At 47.8% G+C, this 26,874-nt stretch overlaps 1 protein-coding gene across 1 annotated transcript in view; it reads left to right on the top strand.

Moving 5' to 3' along the window:
• Positions 1-26,874, top strand: part of GPR162 (G protein-coupled receptor 162) — an 87,956-nt gene that overhangs the window by 39,722 nt on the left and 21,360 nt on the right. Inside the window, exon 2 of the mRNA XM_088456058.1 lies at positions 279-2,543. Coding sequence (XP_088312184.1) covers positions 1,704-2,543 — 840 coding nt within the window. The 5' untranslated portion in view covers positions 279-1,703. The remainder of the gene's footprint in view (positions 1-278; positions 2,544-26,874) is intronic.

The following is a 26,874-nucleotide window of genomic DNA, read 5'->3' as shown; positions in this document are numbered from 1 at the left end:
CCGACGAATGGCATGATCCGACCTGGGCAACTATACCCTGTTATTGTTGAACTACAAGTTCCTGCATGCCCTCCCAGCTGCTTGTTCCATGAGAGTCTGAGAGCTGCATCTAGGTCATTTTTCCAGGTTCTTGTCTTTAGATCAGGTAGAACCTGGCTCTGTCTATTTCCAATTCCCATCAGTTTTATCTCCTTCCCACTATCCCATCGTTACTGACAGCTATAACGCGTGTGACACAGACAGGCACAAAAGTAACATTCGCCTTTGTCTTTCCTCAGGAGACATTCCTCGGAGGTCGTGCGTCAGGCAGCAGAAGTGGCATGAGCACTCTAACCGAGATTGACTGCAATTATCACAAGTCTCTGTGCAAATCCCAGGACAACACTCGGGATCAGTGGGGAAAAACGAGACACACGCAGAGTGCTAGAGACAGCACACACAGAACCAGAGGTTGCATGCGGACTACCCACAGGGATCAGACAGCTGCAAACAGACACCTTGCCAGGAGAGACGGTGCAGACACAGTATGGAGTGGTGGTGTCTTGAGACATGGCAAGTGTAGGTTAGGAGAAAGAGACACCCGACAGGTGCAAAAGAAAGACAAGGTCAAAAGTGATTAGAACAAATTGAAGTGCTGGAACATAGGACCCAGCCACCTTTGCCACCTGCTACCTAGTGATGGATGAGAGTCACATTTAAATTACTTTAGAGCCTGAAAGGACTGTGAGGGATAGAGAGGGACTGGTACAGTGAGAAGAGACAGTCAGGGTGGATGGTGGGAGAAAGTGAAAGGAAAGAGAAGGTGTGTGTGAGGAGACTGAGGCCGGAAAAGGGTAGACAGTGTCCGAGAGATAAGGGGACTGCGAGAGAGTTGAGGTCAATGGGATTTTGAGGGGAGCAAAGTCAATTAGGGGCAGAGTGTTGGCAGACAAGACTCCACCAAGAGCGTGTCCGGAAGAGCCAGCTGCGGGTGCTAGAGGAGGCCTCCGATAACAGGTCAGAGAGAGGGAAGAAGAGGAGTCAGGTGAAAGGTCAGCGTGTCAGGTGACATACAGTCAGTTAGACAAGAGATTGGGGAGCAGAGTTAGTTTAGGGGGTGAACTGAGTTGGACGTAAAAGTCGGCTTTGGAGGTTAAGAGTCCGAGAGTGCAGAATGAAAAGGTGGGTGAGATAGTTGGTGTGGAGGATACAAATGGCTGAGTCTGTGAAAAGGGACTAAGGCTGTGAAAAGAGACAGTAGAAAGAATGGGGGTAGAATTCAGCAGAGCGAATATATTTGCTAACAGGGATAGGAGGGGAGTGTGAGTCAAGACTGATTGGGGATAGTGTGAGGAGGCTCATAGTATTTGAAGACACAAGAGTGCAGGAGTACAGGGGCGGTAGTGATAGCGAGTGAGGTGAGAGTACAGGGGCGGTAGTGACAGCGAGTGAGGTGAGAGTACAGGGGTGGTAGTGACAGCGAGTGAGGTGAGAGTACAGGGGTGGAAGTGACAGCGAGTGAGGTGAGAGTACAGGGGTGGTAGTGACAGCGAGTAAGGTGAGAGTACAGGGGTGGTAGTGACTGAGAGTGAGGTGAGAGTACAGGGGTGGATTGGGGTTTAGGTGTAACATAATCAGCAAAGTGAATAAAACTCTCACAAGTAACAGCAAAGGACGGTGAAAGTGAAGAAGTGACCCACAGAAGCAGAACCGTTGCACAGAAAATGCCACGGGCCTCTGATCAGGATGAAGCTGATGAGCTATATCAGAACAACTCTGTGTCTTGGTTGGCATGTGGTGCCCTCTCGCTACTTGCCAATGGCTGGAGCATTCTAAGTCTAGCCAGCCGAGGTGGGAGTGGGCAGCGCCCTCGTCCTCTAGAACTGCTCCTCTGCTTGCTGGCAGGAACACACTTACTCATGGCCGCTGTGCCCCTGTCACTGTTTTCTGTGGTGCAGCTGAGACGGAGACATTCACCTGGTTATGAATGGAATGAGGGTTTGTGCAAGGTGTTTGTGTCCACATATTACACACTAGCACTGTCCACGTGCCTGACTGTGGCCTGTCTCTCTTACCATCGGATGTGGATGGTGCGCTGGCCTGTCAGCTACAGGTTGGGCGGTGCCCGAAGACAGGCACTCCAAGGAGCACTGGGAATATGGGCAGCTTCCTTTGTGCTATCCACTTTGCCATCCATTGGGTGGCATGACAACGCCCGCAGATTCTACACACGGGGCTGCCATTTCCTGGCTAGTCGGATTGGCTTGGGATTTGGGCTGTGCTTCCAGTTACTCTTGTTGGGAGGGGTGGGCACTGGTCTTGGGTGCTTGGGGGTGACTTTGTACCATGCTTGCTGCTGCCCTGCAGCGGGGCAGAGAGGTGGGGCAGGAGAAGGTGGGGCGGAGGGGATGCTGGAAGTTCCGGCCATCGTGGTACAAGATGCTCAGGGAAAGAGACGCTCGTCACTGGATGGTTCAGAGTCACCAAGGACAGCAGCGCAGGTCACCGGACTGGTTGGGGGCATTGTGTTGCTGTATGATGCACTGACTGGGCTTCCCATACTGGTGAGATGGGGGAAATTGGGTTGTATGTATGTTTTACATTTCTATGTGTTCTCTTTCATTTGTCATTTCTTCTTTCTTCCTTTTCTTATCTAATATCCATGCGGGTTTATCATACTGATTGGTGGGTTGTAGATTGTGTGCTTTCTTTGGTCAGCCAACTGCCATGACATGTTTAAATTGACGGGTACATGCCCAGGCTACTCAAAGACAGAAGTGAGGGCCTGATTCAGAGCCGCTCGTAAGCGGCCGCTCGTTCGCCACAAACGATGTTCGCACAACTGCGCATGCGTATGGGTCGTAATGCGCATGCGCCAACCAGTCCGTGCGATCGGAAATCGAGCGCTCGCCAAATAGCGAGGGACTGCTAATTTGAGTGACAGGATGAGGCGTTTGTGGGTGGTAACAGGGGAAGGTGCTTGAAAACGGGGAGTGGAGATCCGAACACAGGCGTGCCAAACGGTCAAAACGGGCGTTTTAAGGGTGTGCATAATTAACAAAGCAGCGTCATCGGCCACGTCACTTGGTTGTCTCTTAGCCTGAACTGCTCGCATGATTGCGGTAGGAAAATCCAACCACAAGTACTGCGAGCAGTTCAGATGCCTTTCGATGTACTCGATTAATCAAATAAATAGCGGAGATGACGTAGGATGCGAGCGGCCAGGGGGCGTCTTTACAAAATAGCGTGCGCATTTTTCGTTCGCTCGCTCAGTCATAGAGGCGTCAACAGACCGGAAAGAGCGAGCGCTCAATTTAAATAGCCGGCCCCTTTTTCTGACTGAGCAAGTGTAAATAGCGTCCGGCTCTGAATCAGGCCCTGAGTCCTCAAAGACAATAGGTAGCTGTTAAGCCAGCTATTTTATGTAGTGGTAACTAAACCACTGCTAACGCCCTGTTACTAACTCTGCTGGGTGGGAAGCGAGAGTTAAGGGCAAACAGCAAATCCTGCTTTAAACTTCTCCAGTACTGGAACGATGCAGTTAATGCAGCACCTAATTACAGAAGACCTGTAGTCGTTAAATGGGCGCTGCTCTCGAGGCCTTCTTCAGAGACGTACACGATGCTGATATTTATGGACTTGAGCGATTATGAGTAAACTACGCATGCGTCTAAGTCGCACTCTGCCAACGTCAAGGTACATTACCATAGCTGCTTGCAGTGACTTTTCACTCGCAGCGTAATTGACAGTCAGGGAGCGTAACGGGGATTGGCGGCAAAAAACGCAGGTGCTTCGACCGCTATTTTACTGCCTTAAAGATCTGAGAAGAGGACATGTGTAAGCTAGCGTTTATCAAGTACATTCCTCAAAATGAGAGCTAGAAGCTGATTGGTCCACTTTAGAAGGTTTCATACATTACCCTAAACGCCATAGTACTTGCCCCTACCGTGTGTACTAGAAAACTCAACATGTACTGTAGACTCTCTGGTGTGTAGATTTACTAAAGGTTCTAAAACAGACAAGTTGAGGTGATGCCTATATTGACCAATCAGATGTTGACTATAATTTTCTAGAATGCAATAGAGGAATGATAGCTACCGTTTGATTGGCTGCTATGGGCAACACCTCCACTTCTACTCCCTGGTCTCGTCTGTCTCAGCCGCCCGTTCTCTCAAACATTCTTCTGCTATATACCTTCTTACTTGTACTATAAACTCCTACTCATTTCTCTTACCCAATCTGCTTTTTATGTTCTTTATCTCCAACCTGCCCACTCATTGCTTGTCTCTGTCATTCGTTTCCTCTGCTAATCAGCCTCCATCTTGGTCTCGTTCCAATACTTTGTTGTCCAAACCTTTCTCTTGCAAGATCCCCCACACGTACAATCTTTCCTTATTACTTACAGCTCAATGACAACTCACACGCTTCTTGTTCCCTAAATATTGTTCCTTTTCATTTATTTTTGATTTCCTGAACCCACTTACAGTCTTTGGAGGGGTGTGGATTAAAAGATCTACACTATTTAAATAGATCTAAATGCTCCACAGGCAATAGGTCGACAGGTACAAAAGGTCGACAGGTACAGAAGGTTGACACACAAACAATCGACATGGATCAAGATCGACAGTTATAAAAGGTCGACATTTGAATGGTTGACACGCAAAATATGGACAACACTTTTTTTTATATTTTCTAACCCTAATCTTGACCCTAACCCTCCCCTTGGTGCCTAACCCTCCCTCCTGGTTCCTGGTCCTCACCGTAGGGGTTGGTGCCTAACCCTAACTGTCCCACCTACAGCCTAACCCTAAACTTTGGGATAAGTGCCTAACCCTACCCGTCTTCTCCAGAGCCTAACCCTAAACCTCCGGTAAGTGCCTAACCCTAAAAAAAAAAAAAAAATGTGTTTCGACCAGTTTTGTGTTGACTAGAGATGAGCGGTTCGGATTCTGTGGAATCCGAACCGCTCCGAACATAGGGGATCCAAGTCCACCCGAACCCTGTTCGGGTGTTCCCCGCCTGACTCGGATCCCCGTTCGGGGCCGAACGGCGGCTGCCTGATGTCGGATTCTCGCTAGAGAATCCGACATCAGGGCTCCTCGAGTGTAGGGCAGAACGCTGTGATAGCGGTCTGCCCTACACAGAACAAACACACAGCCGCCAGCGGCAGCTGTGTATTTGTTACAGCAGCCAATGAGAGTCGCACAGACTCTCATTGGCTGCTGCACGTAGGGAGCTGGCTGGAGCTCACTCTTGAGCTCCGTCTTCCGGCTCCCTCCTCAGCGCGTGACAGCAGAGTAGAGAGGCGGCTGGAGCGGGGATACAGGTAAGGTTTTTTTTTTTATGTGTGTATGGGGGCCTGCTAATGGAGGGGCCTACTACTGGGGGGGCATACTACAGGGGTCCTGCTACTGGGGGGCCTACTACTGGGGGGGCATACTACAGGGGGCCTGCTACTGGGGGGTGCATACTACAGGGGGCCTGCTACTGGGGGGCCTACTACTGGGGGGGCATACTACAGGGGGCCTGCTACTGTGGGGCCTACTACTGGGGGGGTATACTACAGGGGGCTGCTACTGGGGGCATACTACTGGGGGCCTGATAATGGGGGGGCATACTACTGGGGGGGCCTGCTAATGGGGGCCTGCTAATGGGGGGCATACTACTGGGGGGGCATACTACTGGGGGGCATACTACGGGGGGCCTGCTTATGGGGGCATACTACTGGAGGGCATACTACTGGGGGGGCATACTACTGGGGCCCTGCTTATGGGGGCATACTACTGGGGTGGCATACTACTGGGGGCCAGCTAATGGGGGGGCATACTACTGGGGGCCAGCTAATGGGGGCATACTACTGGGGGCCTGCTTATGGGGGCATACTACTGGGGGGGCATACTACAAACGATTTTCGGCCGCACTGACTGGTTCGCGCATGCGTATTACGATCCGTACGCATACGCAGTTGGGCAAACATCGCTCGGAACGAACGAGCGGTCACTTACGAGCGGCTCTGAATCAGGCACTATGTGCAGTGTAATGTGAATAAGATTGTGCACTGTGACTCCTAGGATCGTAGCCCACTATGTAAACAAGTACTGCGATTCTGCTGGCCGTACCCCACTGGGTGGGTGCACTACTTTTCATTTCTGCCACTGCTGTGTGGCAATGTGTCATAGATGTGCTTTATACTGTGGTGTCTGTGTCGTTGTGCCGCTGCTTTGTCGCTTAGTAACCAGTCAGCTCACTGCAACCTTTGGCCAATAATGTTGAAAACAATATTATAAGCTGTGAGGTGGTCTAAATTGACTGGAAATTAATGTTATTGAGGTTAATAATACTCTAGGAAAAAAAAAATACCAATTTATGAGATTTTAGCTTTTTTTGTCAATTTTTGTAAAAAAAAATCCAAATCCAAATCAAAACCCAGTCACCGCAGTTTGGCAAATCCAAGTCCATATCCAAAGCCGGACGACGAATTACAACCAAATCCGGCAAAAATGTTCCGGCGCACATCCCAAGTGTTGACCATTCCAATGTAGACCTTTCAACCGTGTCGACTTTTTCTACCTGTCGATCTTCATCCATGTCGTCCTTTTGTGTGTCCACCTTTTGTGCCTGTCGACCATTTGGTATCTACCTAGACACTGTCGACTTTTTCAGCTTACAGCTGATTGGTTGCTATGGACAACTTATCTACTTTAGGTTTCATACATATCCCCTTTATCTTGTATATGTTTCATAGATGTCCCTCTTATGTTGACCTAGCTCAGGTGGCCAAGTAGTCTATAAGAGCAGACCGCAGATGACACGCATGAAAATAGCCACCGCCAAACTGCATTTTCATCAGAATCGGGGCGGAATTCAATCATTCTTGGCCATTACACCCCACACACAGTCATTTCAGGCCAATTAAGGGGCCCATACACCTGAGCCACGATTCTCCATTCAGCCAACGCCGACCCGATCTGTGGATCGGCGACCAAAGCCGTCGGTCCATGGACATTGATGATTGGCGATCCATCATTGGATCGGGGAAATTGATAAAAATCTCCTGACTCTACAATTCCGACCATTTTTGGGTCGGGATCGTGGAATCGAGATCGAGAGAATCGATGCACCAGCCCCGACATCGACAGAACGGGGCATTGCGGCAATCTGTCACAAATGCATGGGTGCCTTTAGTCGTCAGTGCTTTGTGTTTTGTTATAATGTACATTATTTTAATAGTACCGAGGAGACACGTCTGATGCAGTTGATATTCCACTTGACGTAAATGAAAAACAGCAAAGAGAATGAAAATAGGGATCAGTGTGGAGAAGCCATTTATACGAAAGACATAGGAAAGCCAGAGGGGTTTCAGAAATGGCTTACTGTAACCTTATTAATAACAGGAACTGTGGCGTTCAATTATAATGAGACTTGACGAACACGGGTTATTTACTCTCAAAAGAGAAGGGTCTAATCAACTTCTCCAAATGCATTCAAGGCTCATATCAAGATCCGTCTGACAGATGACAAGGGGTCATCCTCTGAGACTGGAGTTTTTATTACCTACATATAAAGATATTTGTCACTGTCAGTGCAGTTGGACAGTCACTGCTGGGGAAGAATAGTATTGGTTGGATCACTGGGTGGGTTTTTAAAACGGATTGGATGTCTTTCTCACTATATGAATGTTAGCAGTAGTTATATGAGGTAATTGATCCAGGGAATTAAGCTAATTGCCACGTATGGGGTCCGGAAGGAATTGATGCTATATTGGCAGAAGCTGCAGTGCTTATATTTTCTCCTTCTGTAACACAGCATCAAAAATTTACAAAAAGTGGAATTTGATGCATCTTTTTATCACCCTCACTAACGGTGTCTTATATTTTACACATCCGCCATTCCGTTGTTCAGCTCTCCGTAGAAAGCAACGTTAAACGAAACGATACGACATTCTCTCCCCTCGCCATGTTTTTCACCTACGTTTTGGGTCCACGTGTCCCAACTCGATTATAAGTAGGGATGGTCATCGGTGGCTAATCATCGATGGTTACCATTGGAGGTTAACATCGATGGTGTGTAACGTGAAACCGTCAATGGTTTTGCCCATCGATGGTCAGCCATGCTCTATGGGTCAGCGGGCCAATCAGATTTGGGGGTGGGGCTTTGCGGGTAGTGCCGGGGGGCAGAGCTATGCTCTGTGTCCTGGCCCCTGGTAAGGGAGAAAAAAATCATTGGGGGGCTCTGTGCCATCAATGGCAAATCCATCGACCGTCGGTGGTAATTGTGCTCCAGGTAGATGCTCTGGAAAACATGCACTGTTAGGGTTCCATGAAGACCAGGTTTGAGAAACACTGGATTAGACGAATCGCAGATGAGTTTCATTTTGTTCTGATTTTTAGTTGGGAGGTAAGTTTCTGGCTTTAGGAAGATCTGACTTTGCTATAATGGTGCATACACACGGTCCAACTTTGCAGGACGATATCAACGATAACTATATCATTTATCGTTATACCATTCATATCGTTGACTTTTTCGCATTGAACGACCAACGATGCGCGTGGCCGTGTGGACGATAACAATATCTGAGGTCGACATGCAGGCCAACTTGGTTGATATCATCATTTAAATACTGTCAGAAATCGTTCATCATTCATGAAATCGTTCATGATCGTTGATGAAATCGTTCAACGGTATCGTTCATTTTTAAAGTAGAAAAAATCGTTATCGATGATCGAGAAGTTGGGCCGTGTAGATGCACCATTACTCTTATTCCTGAGCGATTTAATTTTTATTCCCTACACACAGCTATCACTTTATCTGTATTCCTCCCAGAGGCGGATTGGGATGGAAAATCAGCCTGGCAAGTTTATGGAAGCAGCCCTAATGGGGGCGGGGTCTGATGAGGAGGTGGGGTCTGTCAAGGGGGTTGGGATCCCTCCTCATAGGGCATAATTCTGAGTTGTTGCAGTTGCATGTGTAAGTTTATGCTATTGCTGCTACAGAGTCCTTCCCTGGTGTACAGCCGTGCTTCTGAATATACAATGACTGAGGCGCCCACTGTCAGTGTGTACAGATGTCGCAATTATTCTCTGTGCTTCTTTAGACGTCCCCATCGGTCGCACCATTAAAACTTTCACCAGCCCTATGCTAGATGTAGATCACCCATATGGCCTAAAATGTGAGCGATTCAGCGTCTGTGTACAGAACCGTTTTCAGCTTTAGGCCAGTGTCACTTCAATAACATGGCCATACTATGTTACATCTCGTTACATCTATGTTACATGTTAGCCAACCCCCCTGTAACCGCCTAGGAACACCCAACACATTTCTAATAGACTACAATAGTTGGTGCGTGTGTCTTAATCTGTACTGCAACTCTGTACAAACACCATTGGGGCGCCTGCGCACATGAAAAAACATCACGCAAGAAAAAAAAAAAAACTTTGGCTCCCCACAGAAAAAAAAACACATTGGCCCCTACAGAAAAACAAACACAATGGCCCCCACTGGAAAAAAAAAAATACATTGTCCACTACAGGAAAAAATAAAACACATTGGCCCCCGACAGGAAAACTAACACAATGGCCCCCACAGGGAAATAAAAAATTTTTATCCACCACAGGAAAAAATAAAACACAGTGGCCCCCGACAGGATAAAAAACATTGTTCACCACAGGAAAAATTAAAACACATTGGCTCCCACAGGAAAAAAAACACACAATAGCCCCCACAGGGAAAACACACACACATTGGCCTACACAGGAAAAAAAAAACACAATGATTCAATGATTGCCCCCCAAAGAAAAAATAAAAACTTTGATTCCCCCCAGTCCTCTACAGAAGACTGAGTGACCTCACCTGCTGGGCTGTCACAGATAGCTGCGGAGCCAGTTGCAGGAGACCAGTCCCCAGACCAGTGAGTGCCTCCAGTCGCAGAAAGTCCAGACCAGTGAGTGTCTCTCTCCAGAGAATCCAGACCAAACCAGTGGGTTGGAACTTGGGGCCTGATTCAGACCTGCTCGCGAGCGCTGAGCACTCGCAAGCGGGTCGATGTTGGCCCAGTGCGCATGCGCACGAGGGAGCCGGCTCCGTCATGAGCATGCGCGAGACCCGGATAGCGACGGGCAAGCCGTCGCTATGGGTCTCGCTACAAAGGGGGCGTGCTGTCGATGGTGAGTGACAGCATGCCCCCTTTGGTGGGCGTGGCTGGCCAGACGGAGGCGTTCCCATGGGAACGCCTACAGTCTGGGGCCGGCCCCACTGACATCACAAGTGATGTCAGTGGGAGTGCTTTTGGCTCTGATAGAGCCAAAAGCACTCCAGTGCTTGCGGAAGATGAGACCCTACCACAAGGGTCTCGTCGCAAGCCCGATGGTCGCGATGGTCTTGACCATTGCGACCATCTTTTTGGCCGCTCGCTATAGCTGTGGGTGGTCACCCATAGCTATGTGAGCGGCCAGGAGGCCGCTCTAAAATCAGGAAGGACGGCCCTGCTTCAGAGCGAGCGCTCTGTCAGAGCGTCCGACTCTGAATCAGGGCCTTGGTCCCGCTCCCTCCCTCATATAGATATAAGCAGTAAAGCACTGTAGCTTTCGGTGGATCTTCAGCTGCTATAAAGAGAGCCACAGGCCGTCTAGCAGCACATGCTGAGACTTGTAGTGCCTAGTACTGCCGTTTTGTTTTTGCTGAAGCTGTAGGAAGGGAAACTAACTGTGCATGTGTGGTGCAGTTCCTGCATCTCAACTGTGACAATGGGGGGGGGGGGGCAGTTAGATCTCTGGGTGCAGTATATTAAGGAAATAGACAGACTGTCACTAGGAAGTTCCTTGAACCAATATATTTGACCTTCCAGTGCCATAGAGGCAGAAGGGCAGCAACTCTCTCCCCCCTGGGCCCTGGAGTAAGTCCCTCCTCCCTACCCCGGATCCCTGCAGTGTAAGAGGCACAGTGGGAGGCAGAGCTTCTGTCCGTGACGTGGCTGACTGAGGCAGGCGGCCGCACACAGTTCCAACTTCCCAGTGATCGGCGGCTACTGCGCTCCCTTCTGCGCACAGCCAGAGACTCCTGAAGCGGGGACCATGACTCCAGCGGCCACTGCTCATGGCTAGCAGCACCCAGAAGTGCCCACTAGCCGGAGCAAATGACAACTTCCGGTTTGCGTTCCACAGTGGAATGCAAATTCCGCAACCGCGACAGCCAGCTGATGTGGACGATCCGGCTGGCTGACGAGTGCCGGCCGGCCCGGCAGGGGGGAACATGTCCCGGTGGCCCAATCCTCCTGTTCTACTGATCTTGGTTACCTGCTGAATATCATCTGCTCCTCTCGCCCGTCTCCCCTGGTTCCCGCCCTGTCTTATGTCTCTTTTCTTCCACCCTACCACTTGAATTATTTTAACAATTAACGTAATAATCTGTTTCACTTAATTAGCAGTTTGGAAGCAGCTGGTGCTGTGCATCACTTAGCCCGCGAGCGTGTACCCCCTGGAGATATTAAAGCATTAAGTGTCATCTCTCATGCACTGGACGCAGCCTTACAGGTCTTTGACCTCAAGGACTCTCTTGGGTGCTGTCATTTAATTACAGCTGTGGAGTTGCAAGATTGCTCCAGGATATGTGACTCTGACATGTAACAGTGATGTCAGCTAAGCTGTGGCTTTACAGAGTGTAATGCAGATTTATATCTGGATGGACCCGCTGGCCCCAGTTCACCAAACAGTGCTACGTCTCTATCTTAAAGGATATTACTTGTTGGCTATTATTTTAAGGGGATTTTTCTGAATTATTATTATTTTTCTTTTGTTTGTTAACTCTACAGAGAATAGGGACATTTCAGTGCAAATAATAATATACAGCCATGGCCAAAAGCTTTGAGAATGACAGTAGTATTGGTTTTCACAAAGTTTGCTGTTTCAGTGTTTTTAGATCTTTTTGTCAGCTGTTACTATGGTATACTGAGGTAACATTACAGCATTACATAAGTGTCAGATGTTACTATGGTATACTGAAGTAACATTACAAGCATTTCATAAGTGTCAAAGGCTGTTATTGACAATTACATTAAGTTTATGCAAAGAGACAATATTTGCAGTGTTGACCCTTCTTTTTCAAGACCTCTGCAATTCACCCTGGCATGCTGTCAATCAACTTCTGGGCCACATACTGACTGATGGGCACCAATTCTTGCCTAATCAATGTTTGGAGTTTGTCAAAATTTGTGGGTTTTTGTTTGTCCACCCTCCTCTTGAGGATTGACCACAAGTTCTGAATGGGATTAAGGTCTGGGGAGTTTCCTTGCCAAAATGTCAATGTTTTGTTCCCCGAGCCACTTAGTTATCACTTTTGCCTTATGGCAAGGTGCTCCATCATGCTGGAAAAGGCATTGTTGGGAGAAGTTGCTCTTGGAGGATGTTTTGGTACTATTTTTTATTCATGGCTGTGTTCTTAGGCAAAATTGTGAGTGAGCCCACTCCTTTGGCTGAGAAGCAACCCCACACATGAATGGTCTCAGGATGCTTTACTGTTGGCATGACACAGGAAGAAGACTTTTGGAGGATGGCCTGGTGTCCAGAAGGGCAGCAAATAAGCCACTTCTCTCCAGGAAAAATATCAGGGACGGACTGATTTTTTCCAAAAGGTACAGGGATGGGACTGCTGAGGACTGGGGTAAAGTTATTTTCTTTGATGAATCCCTTTTCAGGTGTTTGGGGCATCTGGAAAAACGCTTGTCCGGAGAAGGAAAGGTGAGCGCTACCATCAGTCCTGTGTCATGCCAACAGTAAAGCATCCTGAGACCATTCATGTGTGGAGGTTGCTTCTCAGCCAAGGGAGTGGGTTCACTCACAATTTTGCCTAAGAACACTGCCATGAATAAAGAATGGTACCAAAACCTCATCCAAGAGCAACTTCTCCCAACCATCCAAGAACAGTTTGGTGATGAACAACGCCTTTTCCAGCATGATGGAGCACCTTGCCATAAGGCAAAAGTGATAACTAAATGGCTCGGGGAACAAAACACTGAAATTTTGAGTCCATGGCCAGGAAACTCCTCAGACCTTAATCCCATTGAGAACTTGTGGTCAATCCTCGAGAGGCGGGTGCACAAACAAAAACCCACAAATTCTGACAAACTCCAAGCATAATTGATTAGGCAAGAATGGGCGGCCATCAGTCAGTATGTGGCCCAGAAGTTGATTGACAGCATGCCAGGGCGAATTGCAGAGGTCTTGAAAAAGAAGGGTCAACATTGCAAATATTGTCTCTTTGCATAAACTTAATGTAATTGTCAATAAAAGCCTTTGACACTTATGAAATGCTTGTAATCTTACTTCAGTATACCATAGTAACATCTGACAAAAAGGTCTAAAAACAAACACTGAAGCAGCAAACTTTGTGAAAACCAAAACATTTGGCCATGGCTGTACTTAATTTCTTATGTGATATTTACTGAAATCTGTCAATTGGAGGTTTCTGGGTACTCAGAAACCACCCCTGCGCGAGCCACTGCCCTCGGGGAGGTCATTCTGGGGGCAGGTCAATATGCATCATTTGGGCCAAATTCCACAAATCACAAGATCATGCAAGTTACGGGAATCACATCATCATGACCCTGTCCATTTCACTAGGGGCAGGATGTGGGAGGGTGACCCAGAGCTGTAGGGAGGAGTGGGCAAGCGGTGACATTACCCAAGGAGCATCGCCCTGGGTATAGCACTGCCGTTGCCCCATGGCCCCTGAATCTGGCTCGCAGGGCGCCTGGAACGGTACCCTGCAGCCAGTAGCGCTGCTTCAGTGCTGGCTGAAACGTCCAAAGGACGCCCCGGGCAAGCACCCTGCAGTGTGTACAGCTGCCCATAGCGTCCGGGAAGCTTTACACTGTCTCACATGTCGGCGGCGGGGCTAGCACAGGGCGCAGATGAGCTCTGCTCCGGCACTGGGGTGACCTACTCTTCCGGGAGTTTGAGGGAACTGACAACATTTGTGAGTCTCCTGGACATTCTGAGAGAGTAGGTTACTATGGATATAGGTGAGGCAGATCATTACAATAATGGGCACCAGGTCATCGTCTAAGGCAGTGATTTTCAACCTTTTTCAACTCGAGGCACACTAGGCAAGATTTTAAAATTGCCAAGGCACACCATCCGGCGATGTGGCGTGCGCGACCTATGCAAAAACATACACATTGGCTCTCACATAAAAAAACACGCATTGGCCTTCACAGGAATAAAACACACATACAATGGCCCCAAAGATATAACACACACATACATAGGCCCCCACAGAAAAAAAAAACATAGGCCCCCACAGAAAAAAATTAACATAGACCCCCCCAAAAAAAAAAACATAGGCCCCCACAGAAAAAAATAACATGGGCCCCCACAGAAAAAAAAATAATAGACCCCCCACAGAAAAAAAATAACATAGGCAACCACAGAGAAAAAAAATAACTAACAAGGACCCCCACAGAAACAAACAAAAAAACAACAACACATTGCTCTCCACAAAATCAAATCATACTGGCTACCACATCAAAAATAAATGTACATTTTTTTAGACTTACCTGTCTGTCATCGGCTGCAGGTTCCCACGGTGCAGAGCTGTCAGCAGTGGCTGGCTGGTCGCGGGCGGCTAAGAGGAAAGGGCTTCCTGGCCGCTGGAGGGAGAGATGTACTGGCTGGCCACGGGCGGGTGGGAGAGAAGGGGTGGCTGGTCGCAGGCGGGTAGTACTGGTTGGCCGCAGACAGGAGTTAGTGAAGAGGTGGCTAACCACTGGCGAAGGTGGGAATAATGCCTGGTCGCAGGCGGGAAGGAGAGAAGGACTGGCAGACCGCGAGCGGGAGGAAAGGACTGGCTGAGACTCTGTTGGGGCGGGCAGGCAGGCCAGGCAGGCAACGCGGCATGCGTGACCTGTGATGTCACGCTGCCACGTTCAGGCAGGTCATGGCCCGGGCGTGCCCCTGAGCCTCCCAGAGGAGCTCAGTGGCAGCGCTGCCCGGGCCGCAGCTCTTTAATGTGACCGTCGGCTCTAGCGCTGCGGCACACCTCACAACCACCCGCGGCACAGCGGTTGAAAACCTCTGGTCTAAGGTGAATAAAATAATTTGCATTTATTTACATGGTAGCTACAGTCTCCGAATATTAAATTCGCTTCACAGCATCACTTCTCAATATCATCCCCCCTCGTAGTGCTGATACCTCCTATAGAGATTTGCCACTATTCTTCTCCCTGTAGCCTTTCCCACCTAGGAATCGGTATGGGCCGGCGGTTCGATTCCCAGCAGTGACAGCCCGACAAATGCAGAGTTCCCGGCAGCGGAAGCCCGACAGTGCTGGAATAGGTAAGTACTAACTAACCTAACACCCTAACCCTAACCCTCCTTAGGGGTGCCTAACCCTAACCTCCCCCCCAAGTGCCTAACCCTAATCCCCCCTCTAACCCTCCCCTTCCCCGCTGCCTGAACCTAAGTCCCCCGGGGGAGTGCCTAACCCTAAGTCCCCCCTGGGTGCCCTAAACCTAACCCTCCCCCCCAGCGGCTGTCCGCTCGCGGTGCCCGGCATCCCTTCGATCGGGATGCCGGGCGCCTGTCTCCCGGCGTTGGGGAAATGTCAGACGTCTACATCTAGATGCCCGGCATTTCATCCCTCGCCGGGATGTGACAGTCGGGAAGCCGGCTGCTGGTATTAAGGCAGCCGGCTTCCCGATTGTATACCCCCACCTACTGTACATCTTGCTTAAATGCCTTTTCCAGACAAGCATACAAATATGTAGCCAGCTTGTCCAGGATAATCATGTTGCAGGGACGAAGGACAGTATCATGCATTTTATATAGATAGATATTGTTGTTACTTGTAAAGTGACAGCATTTTCCGCTGCACTGTACAATTGAGAACAATCATTAATAGAACAAAACTGGGTAATAACAGAGAGACAGAGAGTTAAGAGGGCCCTGCTCTCAAGCTTACACTATATAGGGAAATAGGCATTGATAAACAAGGATAGGTGCTACATAGTGCATATTGGTCCAGCCATATTGCAGAGGCTCTCATTGGGATGTATGGGCCAGTCACACAGCAACGTTGGCCTGGGGTCAGGAGGAAGTGAAAGTGAAGACAGTGAAAATATTAATTTGTGTGGCCTGGACACTGGCATGACTACCAGCATCTTTGATCCCAAAGTCGGTACCCATTAGTGCATCCGAAAAGGGGCATGGCCTTTTTCCTGCTAAGCCATGACCCTTTGGTGATGTTTTTTTAGGGGCGAGTCTGCAAGTCACGCCCTCATTTTACATTAAGCTGGGGGCGATCCCAGCACTCCATCAGCTGCTGGGCTGCTCCCAGCCCTCTCCCTGCACTAAATGGTTGCCGCGCGCATACATGCGGCATCCACTCAGCTTCGTGGCACCGCTGCTCTCTGCTTAGCACACCAGAGCTGCGGCAGTGCCTGTGTATCCCCAACCCGTGGGTGGGACAGTGCCCAAAAAACGGGACTGTCCCACTAGAATCTGGACATTTGGGAGGTAAGTAGAGGGGATGTAATTGGGTAGGATAGCTTATGAAGGTTATGTGTGTGCTGTATAGTGGGGATGTAATTGGGTAGGATAGCTTATGGAGGTTATGTGTGTGCTGTATAGAAGGGATGTAATTGGGTAGGATAGCTTATGGAGGATATGTGTGTGCTGTATAGAGGGGATGTAATTGGGTAGGATAGCTTATGGAGGATATGTGTGTGCTGTATAGAGGGGATGTAATTGGGTAGGATAGCTTATGGAGGATATGTGTGTGCTGTATAGAGGGGATGTAATTGGGTAGGATAGCTTATGGAGGATATGTGTGTGAGGGCTGTATAGTGGGGATGTAATTGGGTAGGATAGCTTATGGAGGTTATGTGTGTGATGTATAGAGGAGATGTAATTGGGTAGGATAGCTTATGGAGGATATGTGTGTGCTGTATAGAGGGGATGTAATTGGGTAGGATAGATTATGGAGGATATGTGTGTGCTGTATAGAGGGGATGTAATTGGGTAGGATAGCTTATGGAGGATATGTGTGTGCTGTATAGAGGGGAAGTAATTGGGTAGGATAGCTTATGGAGAATATGTGTGTGCTGTATAGTGGGGATGTAATTGGGTAGGATAGCTTATGGAGGTTATGTGTGTGCTGTATAGATGGGATGTAATTGGGTAGGATAGCTTATGGAGGTTGTGTGTGTGCTGTATAGAGGGGATGTAATTGGGTAGGATAGCTTATGGAGGTTATGTGTGTGCTGTATAGATGGGATGTAATTGGGTAGGATAGCTTATGGAGGATGTGTGTGTGCTGTATAGAGGGGATGTAATTGGGTAGGATAGCTTATGGAGGATATGTGTGTGGGCAGTATAGAGGGGATGTAATTGGGTAGGATAGCTTATGGAGGTTATATGTGTGTGCTGTATAGATGGGATGTAATTGGGTAGGATAGATTATGGAGGTTATGTGTGTGCTGTATAGAGGGGATGTAATTGGGTAGGATAGATTATGGAGGTTATATGTGTGTGCTGTATAGAGGGGATGTAATTGGGTAGGAAAGCTTATGGAGGTTATGTGTGTGCTGTATAGAGGGGATGTAATTGGGTAGGTTAGCTTATAGAGGATATGTGTGTGCTGTATAGAGGGGATGTAATTGGGTAGGATAGCTTATGGAGGTTATATGTGTGTGCTGTATAGAGGGGATGTAATTGGGTAGGAAAGCTTATGGAGGTTATGTGTGTGCTGTATAGAGGGGATGTAATTGGGTAGGTTAGCTTATAGAGGATATGTGTGTGCTGTATAGAGGGGATGTAATTGGGTAGGATAGCTTATGGAGGTTATGTGTGTGCTGTATAGAGAGGATGTAATTGGGTAGGATAGCTTATGGAGGATATGTGTGTGTGCTGTATAGAGGGGATGTAATTGGGTAGGATAGCTTATGGAGGTTATGTGTGTGCTGTATACATGGGATGTAATTGGGTAGGATAGCTTATGGAGGTTATGTGTGTGCTGTATAGAGGGGATGTAATTGGATAGGATAGCTTATGGAGGTTATATGTGTGTGCTGTATAGATGGGATGTAATTGGGTAGGATAGATTATGGAGGTTATGTGTGTGCTGTATAGAGGGGATGTAATTGGGTAGGATAGATTATGGAGGTTATATGTGTGTGCTGTATAGAGGGGATGTAATTGGGTAGGAAAGCTTATGGAGGTTATGTGTGTGCTGTATAGAGGGGATGTAATTGGGTAGGTTAGCTTATAGAGGATATGTGTGTGCTGTATAGAGGGGATGTAATTGGGTAGGATAGCTTATGGAGGTTATATGTGTGTGCTGTATAGAGGGGATGTAATTGGGTAGGAAAGCTTATGGAGGTTATGTGTGTGCTGTATAGAGGGGATGTAATTGGGTAGGTTAGCTTATAGAGGATATGTGTGTGCTGTATAGAGGGGATGTAATTGGGTAGGATAGCTTATGGAGGTTATGTGTGTGCTGTATAGAGAGGATGTAATTGGGTAGGATAGCTTATGGAGGATATGTGTGTGTGCTGTATAGAGGGGATGTAATTGGGTAGGATAGCTTATGGAGGTTATGTGTGTGCTGTATAGATGGGATGTAATTGGGTAGGATAGCTTATGGAGGTTATGTGTGTGCTGTATAGAGGGGATGTAATTGGATAGGATAGCTTATGGAGGTTATATGTGTGTGCTGTATAGATGGGATGTAATTAGGTAGGATAGCTTATGGAGGTTATGTGTGTGCTGTATAGAGGGGATGTAATTGGGTAGGATAGCTTATGGAGGTTGTGTGTGTGCTGTATAGATGGGATGTAATTGGGTAGGATAGCTTATGGAGGATATGTGTGTGCTGTATAGAGGGGATGTAATTGGATAGGATAGCTTATGGAGGTTATATGTGTGTGCTGTATAGATGGGATGTAATTGGGTAGGATAGCTTATGGAGGATATGTGTGTGCTGTATAGAGGGGATGTAATTGGGTAGGATAGCTTATGGAGGTTATATGTGTGTGCTGTATAGAGGGGATGTAATTGGGTAGGAAAGCTTATGGAGGTTGTGTGTGCTGTATAGAGGGGATGTAATTGGGTAGGTTAGCTTATGGAGGATATGTGTGTGCTGTATAGAGGGGATGTAATTGGGTAGGATAGCTTATGGAGGTTATGTGTGTGCTGTATAGAGGGGATGTAATTGGGTAGGATAGCTTATGGAGGATATGTGTGTGTGCTGTATAGAGGGGATGTAATTGGGTAGGATAGCTTATGGAGGATATGTGTGTGCTGTATAGAGGGGATGTAATTGGGTAGGATAGCTTATGGAGTATATGTGTGTGCTGTATAGAGGGGATGTAATTAGGTAGGATAGCTTATGGAGGTTATGTGTGTGCTGTGTAGAGGGGATGTAATTAGGTAGGATAGCTTATGGAGGATATGTGTGTGCAGTATAGTGGGGATGTAATTGGGTAGGATAGCTTATGGAGGATATGTGTGTGCTGTATAGAGGGGATGTAATTGGGTAGGATAGCTTATGGAGGATATGTGTGTGCTGTATAGAGGAGATGTAATTGGGTAGGATAGCTTATGGAGGATATGTGTGTGTGCTGTATAGAGGGGATGTAATTGGGTAGGATAGCTTATGGAGGATATGTGTGTGCTGTATAGAGGGGATGTAATTAGGTAGGATAGATTAAGGAGGTTATGTGTGTGCTGTATAGAGGGGATGCAATTGGGTAGGATAGCTTATGGAGGATATGTGTGTGCTGTATAGTGGGGATGTAATTGGGTAGGATAGCTTATGGAGAATATGTGTGTGCTGTATAGTGGGGATGTAATTGGGTAGGATAGCTTATGGAGGATATGTGTGTGCTGTATAGAGGGTATGTAATTGGGTAGGATAGCTTATGGAGGATATGTGTGTGCTGTGTAGAGGGGATGTAATTGGGTAGGATAGCTTATGGAGGATATGTGTGTGTTGTATAGAGGGGATGTAATTGGGTAGGATAGATTATGGAGGATATGTGTGTGCTGTATAGAGGGGATGTAATTGGGTAGGATAGATTATGGAGGTTATGTGTGTGCTGTATAGAGGGGATGTAATTGGGTAGGATAGCTTATGGAGGATATGTGTGTGCTGTATAGAGGGGATGTAATTGGGTAGGATAGATTATGGAAGTTATGTGTGTGCTGTATAGAGGGGATGTAATTGGGTAGGATAGCTTATGGAGGTTATGTGTGTGCTGTATAGAGGGGATGTAATTGGGTAGGATAGCTTATGGAGGATATGTGTGTGCTGTATAGAGGGGAAGTAATTGGGTAGGATAGCTTATGGAGGATATGTGTGTGCTGTATAGAGGGGATGTAATTGGGTAGGATAGATTATGGAAGTTATGTGTGTGCTGTATAGAGGGGATGTAATTGGGTAGAATAGCTTATGAAGGATATGTGTGTGGGCAGTATAGAGGGGATGTAATTGGATAGGATAGCTTATGGAGGTTATGTGTGGGCTGTATAGAGGGGATGTAATTAGGTAGGATAGCTTATGGAGGATATGTGTGTGCTGTATAGAGGGGATGTAATTGGGTAGGATAGCTTATGGAGGATATGTGTGTGCTGTATAGAGGGGATGTAATTGGGTAGGATAGCTTATGGAGGATATGTGTGTGCTGTATAGAGAGGATGTAATTGGGTAGGATAGCTTATGGAGGATATGTGTGTGCTGTATAGAGGGGATGTAATTAGGTAGGATAGATTATGGAGGATATGTCTGTGCTGTATAGAGGGGATGTAATTGGGTAGGATAGCTTATGGAGGATATGTGTGTGCTGTATAGAGGGGATGTAATTGGGTAGGATAGCTTATGGAGGATATGTGTGTGCTGTATAGAGGGGATGTAATTGGGTAGGATAGCTTATGGAGGATATGTGTGTGCTACATAGAGGGGATGTAATTGGGTAGGATAGCTTATGGAGGATATGTGTGTGCTGCATAGAGGGGATGTAATTGGCAGGATAGATTATGGAGGTTTTGAGGTCTATTTGTCATCACTTAATTTCTACAAAAGCAGATGAAAATGCATATTTTCACCTGCTATTGTAGAAATTAAGTTATCAGGCCAGTCATCAAGAAGGTAACGTAGGATATATCACAGATTTCTCCTGCTTACCTTCCTTTTGCAGAAGGTCCCGCTGTCCCCATACACTAGTGTGGGGACAGAAATTCATCAAGCTCTGAAAAGACAATATTTTCTGAGCTTGACTGCGGGAGCATGCGCCATCTCAGATGGTGTTTGCTCCCACTGGCCGCGAGCTGCCTGCTCCTTCCCTATGGGAAGATGTCCCGGGTTGCGAAGAGGGATCTTTTTGGATCATTCCCTCCAGTCCTTCTGTTCTGTCCCTTGGCTGTTGAGCGTTTGTCTCTTTCTCAGCATCTTATTGGGAGGAAGTGGCGTGCTCTTTGTATACTTGTTTTCTTGCACCATTTGTTGATCCTCACTCGCCCCCATTTTTGGATTTCTGAATCTGTAGCGCTAGCACTGTGGTCAGATACAGAGGGCCTGAATCAGAGATGGTTAGCAAGGCAGCCGCTCTCGCAATAGCGGAATATACAAATGCTCAGCTCAGCCTTCCCTTTGTGCTCCGCCATGCGATGGAGAGTACGAGCGCCGAGACGCCCACTTTCCGGCTCCATGGTCTGTGCATTTGTGATGTAGATTGCAAACAGTCCAATATCGACACAACATCGGTCGCACCATTGTCATTCACAGTAGCTTAGGGCCTACTCTATATATTCACCTGAAATGGAACTAAACGCGGCATGGGAAGCTGTGGGTTCATGACTGGGAACACAGCAGCGTCCCCACACACGCCCTAACACCCATGAAATGGCCCCTTTTTTGCAATCACTTTAGGTCACCTCTGAGTCTCCGCCATACTCGCCTACTCTCCCGGGACTGCCGGGAGCCTCCCAAAAATCAGGTGCCACTCCCGGCACCCTGTAAAATTAGGCAAGTTCCCCAGAACGGCCGCCGGCCCCTCACGCCCTCATGTGAAAGTGGGCATTTAGGGGGAGGCGAAGGAATTGCATTTTTGTAGCCCCGCCCCCTGCTTTACATGCGTGGGATCTCCCAAGCATCGCGAGATCCGGCGTGCAGCCCCCCGGAGCCGTCAGCCACCTCTGCAGGGACAGTGCAGTCCCTGCTGTGTTGGTAAGGCAATGACAGTTGCAGCTGTCGATATCAATAGCTGCAGCTGTCAGAGCTGTCGGTGCAACTGACTATTTATACATTGCCCTCCATATTGGCGCTGCTGTCTTGAATCTTGTAGATAGCAGCGCCGATAATGACAGGGGCGCTATTACTGCCCAGTCCCACAATAATACATGGGGGAGAAGCAGTATCTGTGCACATAAAGGGCCTGATTCAGCAAGGAACGCACAGGAGAGAACGCACGCAACCGCCCGCTGCGAGAATATGCTATACAATGCATATGCACAGAGACCGCAACACAAGACGCAGACGCCCAGCGGCATATTCAGCCGCCCATTTCCCTTTACTCACAGCCTGATCAGCACGCAAGATAGCATAAACATCGGTAACATCGAGGACCATCGGGGACATTAGCATATTAGTGGTTGAAGCGAGGTACCGCAGGATTTTGGCCGCTTCCTGTGTAGAGCTTACGGTATGGCTGCGTATGCCGCCGCACTGCCTTAATTATGCACGCCCCTATAACGGCGTCCCAAAGCACAGGCGCGCCTGCGTTCGCCTGACCACCCCCACCCCGTCACCACCCACAAATGGCACTTCCTTTCAATTAACTTCGTGAGGGTCTGCACTCTGCATACACACTGCGTGTAGTCTGCGTACCCTAACACGATCGTACTGGATAGTTCGCGCACGCGCACTGTGATGCATACGCGTGCGCAGTGCGAAAACATTGGCCAAGTGCATGCGTTGTCCTGTGAGTACATTGCTAAATCAGGCACAAAGTGCGCTGATACCACTATACCCCCATATCGCCCCTTCATACATCTCCCCCCTGTGCCTATAACCAATGCAGGGAAATGGCACTGATGATCTCATCTGAATGTAAATACCTCTGATATCTTTTTTCCCTAAGTTTATAACAGCTACATAATGGGGGTGAGGTGCAATCAGGGAGATTGTTAGACTCTTCAGGGAGTCAGGGAGATTACTACTATTTCAGGGAGTCTCCCTGACAATCAGGGGGAGTTGGCAAGTATGGGTAGAAGCCACCACTGGATCCTATAGATCTCTCTCCTGGGGGTTGCTATTGCGAGCGAAAAATGGGAGACTGCAGCAGATATATCACTGATATCTGTTGCTTACTCCCGTCCATACATTTGGAGGATACTTATTATTTGCAGGTACCCCCCCAAAAAAGTGTGTTTTTGTGTGAAATCCTGCCAATAACAATTGATAAATAGGTCCTTAGAACCTGATTCAGCGTTGGATGCAACTCTGCTCAGCCCAGAGGCGTAGCAAGACCTATTGTGGCCCTATAGCAATATTTCCACACGCCCCCCTGCTCAAATTATTTTGCCATTTATTCATTTTGATTGTACATGAGCTAATATTTGCACTATCTGCCTACTTAGCTGACATGTAGGAAAACTTGATTGGTGCTAAGTATATAGTAAGTATTATAAACGGAAATTGGGAAGAAAAAAAAATTTATATGGTCTCCTAAATCCTACTGGTTTATGATATAACATGGTATATAAAAAGGCTATGGGCTCTATTTATTAACATTATTTTTACTAAAATAAAGTGAAAAAGGGTGTTTTCACACCCTTTTCACATTATTTTAGTTTCACCTGTAGTTACTATAGGGCAATTGGAGTAGAATTAGTAAAATTCTACTCCAGCCCCCAGTATCACTTATTTTTAGTAAAGCAGATCGCATTTCCCATAATTGTAATGGGAAATGTGATCCGACCACAGTTACTAAAAATAAATTGTAAAAAAATACCGGGGGAAGCCCTGTGATAATAACGCCACCTGGAGGTCCAGGGTCTCCCCCGGTTACCGGGCTCCCACTCTGCTCTAACGGGGAGAGCAGAGGCGGGAGCCGGTACCAGTAATCAGCTATGTGGTCTAAGCAGACCGCAAGCTGATTGCTGTAAAAAAAAGAAAAAAACCTGAATCCAGGGACCGGTGATCGGTCCTCCGGTGATGGCTCCTCTCCGGTCAGCTGGTCTCCCATAGTACACTGGGGCCCGGTCATCAGGTGATCAGGCCCCAGTGCAGTATGGGAGATCACCTGATCGGGAAGCCCGGAGAAGATCACCGGAGGCCAGGAGGATGCAGGTAAGTGTAATGAAGGGGGGGGTCCAAGATCGCGGGGGCGGGGCTTAGCACCGGGGGGCGGGGCTTAGCGTCGGTGGGGGGGTAGTAGCGGTGGTCGGTCGGCGCATGCGCGGGCTCTTAGTCGCGGTATTTTCTCCGAAAATACCGCGACTAGAGTGCGGATGGGATCCGCAGGGACAGAGCTTTATCGCAAGCTCTGTCCCTGCAAGGGATTTATAGTAAATCCCTGTGATATTGCCTGAATTCGCAATGCAAATTCACTCGGTAATATCACACTACAATCCGCATTCAATATGCGGATTGTAGTAAATAGAGCCCTATGTATCACTAATACATCAGTAGACAATAGAACAGCCTGGGCTCAGGAGATGGCAGTGTAACTCGGTGCAGGGTCCCGGAGGCAGCCTCATTCTCTGCACTCAATGTAGCTACTTTGCTTTATCCATTGTTTCTAAATTAAAAAATGCAGATAAAATGGAGGGAGGTGTCTGAAGGGGTCAGGGTGACAGGCCAAAAACTTGTTATATAGTCCTTACCTGAAGATGTTATTCAGATCCTTTTTCTGAAGATGTTGCTGTTCAAAACCTTATTGGAAGATGTCAGCCAAAGTCCCTATCAGTAGTTATTATCCAAAGTCGCTTAAATAAAGCAGGAACTGCACAGAGAGAACCAATGTAACACAAAATGTCACCACTAAATGGCTGCCAGTAGCTGGGCATCCTTTATATAGGGCTGTGACCTGCACTGTGACATCACCATGCATGCAGGCAGCAGCTAGAGATGGCTATAGCCACAAAATGGCTGCCAGTAGCTGGGCATCCTTTATATAGGGCTGTGACCTGCACTGTGGCATTACAATGCACGCAGGCAGCAGCTAGAGATGGCTATAGCCACAAAATGGCTGCCAGTAGCTGGGCATCCTTTATATAGGGCTGTGACCTGCACTGTGACATCACAATGCATGCAGGCAGCAGCTAGAGATGGCTATAGCCACAAAATGGCTGCCAGTAGCTGGGCATCCTTTATATAGGGCTGTGACCTGCACTGTGGCATTACAATGCACGCAGGCAGCAGCTAGAGATGGCTATAGCCACAAAATGGCTGCCAGTAGCTGGGCATCCTTTATATAGGGCTGTGACCTGCACTGTGGCATTACAATGCACGCAGGCAGCAGCTAGAGATGGCTATAGCCACAAAATGGCTGCCAGTAGCTGGGCATCCTTTATATAGGGCTGTGACCTGCACTGTGACATCACAATGCATGCAGGCAGCAGCTAGAGATGGCTATAGCCACAAAATGGCTGCCAGTAGCTGGGCATCCTTTATATAGGGCTGTGACCTGCACTGTGGCATTACAATGCACGCAGGCAGCAGCTAGAGATGGCTATAGCCACAAAATGGCTGCCAGTAGCTGGGCATCCTTTATATAGGGCTGTGACCTGCACTGTGACATCACAATACATGCAGGCAGCAGCTAGAGATGGCTATAGCCACAAAATGGCTGCCAGTAGCTGGGCATGCTTTATATAGGGCTGTGACCTGCACTATGACATCACAGTGCATGCAGGCAGCAGCTAGAGATGGCCATAGCCACAAAATGGCTGCCAGTAGCTGGGCATCCTTTATATAGGGCTGTGACATCACCATGCATGCAGGCAGCAGCTAGAGATGGCTGTAGCCACAAAATGGCTGCCAGTAGCTGGGCATCCTTTATATAGGGCTGTGACCTGCACTGTGACATCACAATACATGCAGGCAGCAGCTAGAGATGGCTGTAGCCACAAAATGGCTGCCAGTAGCTGGGCATCCTTATTATAGGGCTGTGACCTGCATAGTGACATCACAATGCATGCAGGCAGCAGCTAGAGATGGCTATAGCTTGGATTAGCTCTGGGCCTAGAACATCGCAGCTGCATCTCCACCTGCGGCTAAGCAGATGTCACTTGGCAGCTATGGAGCATCTCTAGGTTGGAGAAGTGTGCCGTGGCCATATAGACACTATTTAGAGTTCTGCATGCGCAGAGATCTGATATCAGGTGGATATGATGAAGCTGGTGTAAAGGTAATGATAGTGATGAGGGCTACTTTCACAAGTGGATAAATAGGAGTGGTGCTGTTGCATACTGCAGATGCAGAAGAATCTCATTACAGCCGGATAATCGCATTTATTTGTGAGCACAGAAAGCAGACACAATTGCGGCCCCTTAGCGTGCATCTTTGACTTGTAGGGGGAGATATCTGGGCAAGTGGAAACCCTCCCTGCATTTGCCTATGGAGTTGAGGATCCTCTCTGCAATACAGAGAAGGTTTTATTAAGCTGTTTGTAGCGTTGTCAAGTTCCTCCCTCCATAATCTTTCCAGGTGAAGGGGAGCAAATAAGATTTTTTTATTTTATTTACCTCACATAAACATTTCTTTTAAGTTTTCAGTGGAGTTATCCTCTACTACAAGACACGTGAGACTACTTTGCTCCTGTCCGTTGTGTATTGCGTCAGAGTAGACACCACCCTATCAGAATTGTAGCAGACCCCCCTTTTATAGTTGGAATGACCTTTTGGG

The sequence above is a fragment of the Taudactylus pleione genome, unplaced genomic scaffold (assembly GCF_031769625.1).
Source record: "Taudactylus pleione unplaced genomic scaffold, aTauple2 ptg000685l, whole genome shotgun sequence".
NCBI lineage: Eukaryota > Metazoa > Chordata > Amphibia > Anura > Myobatrachidae > Taudactylus > Taudactylus pleione.
The sequence above is the reverse complement of the archived record's forward strand: the minus strand, read 5'-3'. Positions and strand labels throughout refer to the sequence as shown.